The following is a 7,924-nucleotide window of genomic DNA, read 5'->3' as shown; positions in this document are numbered from 1 at the left end:
GCCGTTTTGGAAACCGGCCCTTTGCAGTGTTCGGTATCCGTAAACAGGTTTGCAAGTAGATCGTATGAACATTAACGGGATAATGTCATTCAATAAATTCCTTGTGCATGAGTTTCATCATTGTTTACGCTAAAACAAATATTAAAAACACATAGGCTTGCAATTGTCACCACCAGAAGCGATTAAATACGGTGTGTTGGTACACGCAGGTTCGAGTCGTCCTATCGATAACAAAGTTTATACTGTTTATATCACGCAGACCTTATAAATACTCGCTTGATAGCGGTCCAGTATGTTATAAAACAAATTAAACCGTACGATACCGGCAGGAAAATGCCTTTTATAAAAGAAATCAATGTCTTTCAGTAGTTTGTTACCTTTTTGTCTGGACACTTTACAAACAGCGATGTCAATTTCTCTCTGTTTAAACCCCATCTCTTTTAGTTTTGTGTATTTTACTTCTTCGACAGCATTATTTGAGGAAAGGGTTTGTTCTGAAATCAACAATAAAATCATTAACATAAAAGTAAACTGTCGAATTATTACACTTGTATTTTTAATCAATTAACTACTTACCGTATAATTATGCCGAAACTGGCCTTAAACTATAAAATCGGAAAGCCTCCAATACAAAACGCCGTTAATTGCATAAAAATACGTCAATACATGAAGCATCGGACGATGAAGAGCGATTTTAAAAACCTATAAAAATAGTATACGCAAGGTTTATTCGGAACACCGTACTGATATCGCCATACCGTCATCCGACAGTTGTGCTTGATCCTTGCAATCCAAAACGTGGGACACTAGACATCGGAAATGCATCATGGTCGATCTCCATAATCACGAAAGTATTATTCAAATGTCTTTGGCAGAAGACACGACAATCCGTAACACTAAAACTATATACTCATCAAGACATTACCAAATGAAACAAAATTACTACTGCAATATAGATATACATCACAAGCTACTAAACAAGCCGAATCATTACAAGAAACAATGTAAAATTACCTGCAACGTTGTAGTCATCGATACTTTTGTCTCCCTGAAAAGAAAAGAAAACAGATTGGTAAATATCGTATGACACTATTTTTGTGATGTTTAATACGAATATAAGCGATGTATCATACTGACTTGGTATAATCGCCCTTGTTGCTCCAGTACAAGGTCCACAAAGTCTTGTCCTTTGGTCTGTATTGTATACGGACAGAGTGGTTTCCATTTAACATGCTCAATGCATGGCTCATCTTCTTCCTCCCAACTGACAATGCAAACTCCACACCAATAGCAGGCTACTGCATCGCCGTATCCTTCGAATTAAAAAGAAAATAAACCTAGTGTTTAATATCATTCTTGGCAATACAGCAGAATCTAAATGACAGATAAAAACAGGTATTTGACAATAACCTTTGTAAAAGAATCCCGCAAACGACATTTCTTTTGCAGTCTGTTTTACATGTGTTGGCCATTTTGCAAAGGAAGACATCCTCACTGGCAAGGATATATATTGTGGAAACAGCGGATGTATGAGGTCCGGATTTGTTTGCTTCCAATTTCCATGTACAGCTGTTTCACCATTAGTAGCCAGGTGTCTTCTTTTCTTCTGCTGGACAGACTTGTCATTCAATGGAACCTTTTCAAAGCAGGAGTTGCAAGATAATGATGTAGAGCTTGGTTTTGAAGGAACAGGTAGAGATACAGTGGAAGGAGCGTTGTCTAAAGAAATGCTTTGAAGTTCACAAGCAATTGAGGTCATGTTTGGTGTTTCCGCGTGAAAAGCACATTCAGAACCTTTTCCATCATTAAAATGATGTTTTTTCATTTGGAAATCTTCTGTTGGGTTTGCCATTTTAATGTTACTACAGGGACTGGTACTTCTTTCGTTCAGACTATCCTTATTTACAATGCTTGTGTTTCTGACAAGATGTTCATTCCCATATACAATCAAAGAATCTCCAGTCTGATCCAGCCGAGAAAGCGTCTCTGTTTCCTCAGAACAAAGTATTCCATTTGTAGCATGAGAGCCCACTTTTCCGTTACGACCTTCGTTAGCAAATATTTCTTGAATGAATTCACATTCTGGGGAAATTTCTTCGTGTGTTTGAACGGGGTCTTCACTCGGATTCCATCTGGAGTATCTGCAGCCGCAGTGAAAGCAAGCCGTTTCGTCAACATTCCCAGTGGCATAGAATCCGGCATTGCTCAGTTTGATAGCACTAGGTGCCAATTTACTTGGGAAATTGCGGTAGGATGACAATCGTGTGAGGTTGTTTGAGAAGAAGACCTCTGGGTTCGTAATTGTTTGTCCTCCTTCACCACATGAGATAAACGCCTGCTCCAAAGAAAATTGTTGAACAGGATAAACCTGAAGGTTTTGATGCATATCTATACCGTATTGATATAACCTTTTGTTTTCTGCTTTTGAAGATAACATTACTTCCTGTTTTATTTCTGTGATAGTATTAGACAAGGCTTGTCTTTGCAGCGGAATGTCCATACACTGATATTCAGTTTTATATCGATGGAAAATCCTGTTAGATTGCAGATACTTTCTACTTTCTTCAAACATTGGTCTTCCTTTCGTACAATTGTCTGTATCCGAATACATTACTGTTGTACGGATTTGTGTTTCCATGCTTTGCAAAGTGGTACTACGTGACTCAAGTTTCACAGAGACAACCTTGTGTGTCTGGTTCGTACATATCTCGCTAATGTTTGTATTGATTGATGATGAAAAACAACAAAGCACAGTTATCATCTGCCCGCCATTTAAAAGGTCTGATTCTTTACTCAGGCAAATATGTTTGTAAGTTTTCCTTCTTCGGACAAATTTTTCTATTGTCTCTTTCGATGACCGTAAGTGTTTCATTTTTCCTTTCTCTATATGTTTACACACTATTTTGCCATTTGCGATATTTGGTAAGAGGAGTTTTTTCGCTCGTTGGTGAGATGTGTCAAGTGACTGCCCACTTTTACTAATATGCAAAAGATTTTCCTTAACACGTAGATGTGCCGCAGATAACAGTGATTCCAGTATATAAGACCAAATCGAAACGTGATGTGACGTTAGTTTGTATCGACCTTTGACGGTATTTCCTATCAATGTACAAACTTGTTTATGTCTACGTTGGTTGTACAATGTAAATGGCATATATTCACATAACAACAGCATACACAGTATTTGTGTAAACACTCTTGTACGAAGAGACAGAAGTATATTTCTCGATTTGTCTTTCCTTCCATTACAACGTATACTCCACTGTAGTATGTTTAGAATCGTAGTGAGTTCCATAGCTATTTATCACAATATTCCCAACCACAGTTATTGTAGACGCAGCCGTCAAAATGTAAAACCTAGTTACTTGTTATCATAGTCTGATGTCATACTATATCTCAAGCATTCACTTAAACATTGACAGGGCCAATGTCAAGGGCACAAACAACATGTTCATGTATAATGCCAACAGTCCTGTGAGAGAGATAGCAGGAACAGTGGCCTTTGCTCAGAGACTAATTCTATAAATAGGCTTGATAAGCACAGTTTAAATACTGTAAATTTTCAGCTGGTTGATATATATACCTTACTTCCTTGTACATGTAGAACTAACAAACAACTGATGGTATTTTTAGAAAAAAGTCATATTTTCACATTTATGATTACTTTTCCCATCTTATTACCGATTAATACAATTCGTATGTTCTAAGCGTTTACAGAAATATAGCAGGTTTACATAGATTTACATATGGTTTGAGTATGACACTATGTGTTGATGGTCATGGACTGGTGCACTTAAATCGGAGATACATTTATACTGCGTCATAGGTGAATGTAAAGGGGCCTGTGATGATAAATGAATGCGTTTTGCCCTCAGGATTCTTACCACAGTGCAGTAAGTAGGAGTAGAAAATGTAACATATTTGATATCGCATATATTATGTTTGGTAGACTAACAAGCCCGATTCATAGCATTTATGCATTTAATTGCTTTTGCTCTTTCAATACAATATATATGCAGCTTGGACGGTTGTAAACCTAACGATATATCTGTGATATATACGTAATCATTGATGATTTTGTCTCTTTAGATTGTTTCGCTGTGAAGACAGTTTAACCCTTTCTTCATTTCATTGATAAATATGGAAGGGTATTCATTCTAAATAGACACAAACGCAACAGACCAAATGTTAACTAACAAAAATATGTAATTGTTGCCCGTTTGAAGTTTCTGTGCTTTTTTCTTTATGCTAAAGTATATTTTGCATACCCTGTTCAATTTTTAACGCTTTTTAAGGTTTGATATTTCCACTCTATGTCATTATGTGAGCACTTATAGTAATAAACATGTATCTGGAAAAGCTAATCTGATCACGAATTCATACTCGGGATTGATTTTGTAGAAAGAAAATGGTTTCGTTTCAAAGTTATTCACACTGTTATGTATAGATGTATCATGTATTTGTATATTTGACAGAACAAAATTGCTTTAAAACTTTCTTCATTTTTGTCATTTTTTCTCCAGCTTCATTCCTCGTTAATGATACTGTTTCAAAGAGATCAACATGACACAGTCGTCGTTCACTCTTTTGGATGGAAGTGCATTTTCTGAAACCGACTTTTCCCATAAATTAGCAAGGGTGAACAGCTTTCGGAAATTTCCGGATGAGTATTACACAATTTTTCTGACGAAACTTGTGAACACAGGGTTTTATTATACACTGCGTGGAGATTTAGTACAATGCTTCTCGTGTGGAATTGAGTTACACGTGACAGAACTCACTGATCTTGACAATGTTGGTTTGATACACAAAGAACAGTCTCCTGGATGTGTGTTCATTTCAGATTTTGTCAAAAACCAAAATTGTAAGCATTAATTAAAATGACATTCATTCATTGTACCTCTATTATATTGATCAGGAGCCAATATTTATTACGTGTGTTTTCATATAATATTTCTCATTAATTTTAACTAATTTATAGACTGAAATTGATGTTAAAAATGTTTAAAAAAGTGAAGAAAATAATAAGAAATTAATCTTAGTTTGCTTTTATTACTTATAACAATTCTTATGAAATATCATGTATAAATACACAGCTTAGCCAGCAATATTTCGAGAAAACTATTTTTTTCATTGTTTTCATATTAATATTTATATTTGATGTAATTTTTCCAGACAGTATTGCTGGTATTACTTCTGGTGCAGAATTCCCAAATTATCTATTTGGGAATAATAGAGTTAAAAGTTTGTTAAGACATGGAATTGATCAGTCTTTGGCAATGGATCTGGCAAGAAACGGATTCTTCTCTGAAGGTAAATAACGTTTGTTTGTTTACTTGTAATTACCAGTAAAATACAGAAAGTATAAGTACCTTTCGATACCGATGGTATCTGAAAGTTATTTTTATATATTTCAGGAACAAAAAGCAAAGTGCGATGTTTTCACTGCGGGAAAGGTAAACTTGAAATATATTTTCCTTACATTACAAGTGTTGTTTTTTTTGTTTTTACTCTTGATATGTCCTTTATCGAATAATTTGTTCCTTTATGTTATATTGCCATCTTTTGCCAAAAACTTAAACAACAGTATTATCTCAAAACTATCTGAAGCAAATCATAAAAAGATATAGTGATATGAGTAAGAAACTTAGGACAAAGTATCTAACCAAACTAACGCATGAACGGCTGCTTTTGTCTTTGCTTTGTTCCTTTATATTTCTCTATTGTTAAATGTTTACATCCATATTACAATGTAAATGTACCATTAATAACGGTAATATTAGTTTTTTGACATTTGTGTTAATGTTGAGTTTTCATCTTAATTACATTTATGTAGAAGTACACCTGCACAAAAACCATTTGCGTATGAACAAAGAACATGCAGAGAAATCGCCTAACTGCACTTTCCTACGAAAAAAGCAGGAGTCTTCATTAACGGAGTGGGTAAGTGAATGAATCACAAAGTAAATAAGACATGCATGTATTTGGTAATTAATGGATTTGTACATATTCATGATATTTCTTATTGGTAGATGTACGGGCACAATAATGACACTGAGTTTGACATAATAGAAAACGTAATTGATGCATCGTGTTATGACAAACGTTCGTTATTTCATGCATCTAAACATACAACCGCTTGTACTAAGTAACGCACACTTTGTCCGAGTAATCCATTACATTATCAGCACGGTACAAATGAGAGAGCATGCTAAGAATCTTTTTTTTCTGCAAACACAAAAAAATATATATAGTCCACTCTTTAAGTGGTGTTTTTAGGAACATAAGTACATTATGGCGAAGAAGCAACGTCCATGCATCACAGATGAAATGAGTCATGATGTATTCTGTCAAATATATGTGTTAGTCGCCACCGATTTCAATAGACTTTCAAAATGCCTTTCTTCATAAAGGTTACTGAAATATCTCATGTTATAATTTGTAGCTGGAATATTTGTTCAAAACTTGGCATATTTCGGTGTAAAATTAGAAAAACCGGTATATCAGTTTTCAGAACATATCATTTGAAAATTAACAGTATATTAAGAGGCTCACGTGAAAAAACAACATCTGTGACTTGTGAACTTCATAAGAAGACGAATCTACAATATAATCAAGGAAAGAGTGAATGAACATTACACTATTAAAAGTAAAGATTTCACGGTCCTTTAGCCAAAATCGCCAATTTTTGTCTTATTGTTTAATATTGACCATTACTATCAGAATAAACCTTCATATATGGGCAAGATATGTGTCAAGATATATAAGAACGAGCAGAGGGAAAAGGGAGGTAACTCCTTTCTTTTTATGTTTCTGCATTGTCTTTCTATGCAAGATAAGTTAACTGACTGTAATGAGAGGAAACATCATAAGATTTTCCTCATGTTGTTAAAACACCGTGTCGTCGACAGTGCATTTTTGAGTTCATTATTACTCTACAGAAAAATTGTAATAATTCATGTCCCTTAAATCCCTACCATTCATGTGCAAATGACGACACATTCTTTTACTATTACATTTGTACAGCCATATTGTCAAATATGTGCATATGTTTTTCCACAGTAACGATACGGTTTCTACATGTATTAAGTAGTTGAATTAAATGGCAGAGTGCATTCAAAAATGCAATAATATTGGTAATATGGCGAAACGTGTATCACCTATTGTCCTTCATTCTGTGCAATTTTCAGCAGTGTTAAACGTTTAAAGACACGATCACGTGGCTACAAAATAAAATGGTTGGAAAACATTATACTTTTGAAAAATAAATGAAAAGTCGATACAAGCATGAATTTACCCACAAACGTTGTAATGTGATTTGATATTGTTTGACAAACAAATCATACAATCAATAATCGGTGGACGTTTTAAGTAAAGACCTTAAAATCACTTAAGCTTTCATGTTGTTTAAATATAAACTCGATTCAAAAAGTTGATATTATAAATTATAGTTTTAAACTAATATATCTTACTGTATGAGTTAGTTCTATGAGTTAATGGTGCACATACACATCATACACATGTATCTATGTACGAAAGGGTCTTCAGATGTATTCGAGTTTAAATATTTTAATAAGACATTCTTTGGGTAATAGTTATCATGTGTATTCTAGAACAAAACAACCTACTAGATACACTGAGGTAATTGTTATTTCTATACTGTCAAATATATTATGTGATGCAAAAACGTTTTAATACTTCACCTTTAGCCTACATTACGATTGCGCCTACATTGCAACCACTTCTTAAATATTTTTTTCAGCAATTCGACAGTGCTGTGGAAAATCCAATTGGTGAAATATGTGAGTACTTTTATTAGTGTTACAGGGTTCTATATAAGAATATGATGAAGGAAACACTGAGACACCATACGAGTTGAATTCATCATAAAACCACACTTAACCCTGAGACATATTGCGAGTTG

General features: G+C 34.3%; 2 protein-coding genes across 2 annotated transcripts; one reads left to right on the top strand and one right to left on the bottom strand.

Moving 5' to 3' along the window:
- Window positions 1–36: 36 nt before the first annotated feature.
- On the bottom strand, window positions 37–3,497 carry LOC110444921. Its single transcript, XM_021489270.1, has 4 exons — window positions 1,411–3,497; window positions 1,138–1,313; window positions 1,015–1,048; window positions 37–494 (listed from the first exon to the last, which is right to left on the bottom strand). The coding sequence occupies exons 1-4, from the start codon at window positions 3,293–3,295 to the stop codon at window positions 247–249; spliced, it is 2,343 nt and encodes a 780-aa protein (XP_021344945.1). The 5' UTR covers window positions 3,296–3,497; the 3' UTR covers window positions 37–246.
- Window positions 3,498–3,619: 122 nt separating this feature from the next.
- On the top strand, window positions 3,620–7,802 carry LOC110444922 (E3 ubiquitin-protein ligase XIAP-like; the record flags this gene model as incomplete). Its single annotated transcript, XM_021489271.1, has 6 exons — window positions 3,620–3,893; window positions 4,524–4,864; window positions 5,176–5,313; window positions 5,418–5,456; window positions 5,837–5,943; window positions 7,763–7,802. Coding segments are annotated over exons 2-6 (625 nt in total), but the record flags the coding sequence as incomplete, so codon positions are not given.
- Between the last annotated feature and the right edge of the window lie 122 nt (window positions 7,803–7,924).

Source organism: Mizuhopecten yessoensis, unplaced genomic scaffold (assembly GCF_002113885.1).
Source record: "Mizuhopecten yessoensis strain PY_sf001 unplaced genomic scaffold, ASM211388v2 hete_36189056, whole genome shotgun sequence".
NCBI classification, from domain to species: Eukaryota; Metazoa; Mollusca; class Bivalvia; order Pectinida; family Pectinidae; genus Mizuhopecten; species Mizuhopecten yessoensis.
The sequence above is the reverse complement of the archived record's forward strand: the minus strand, read 5'-3'. Positions and strand labels throughout refer to the sequence as shown.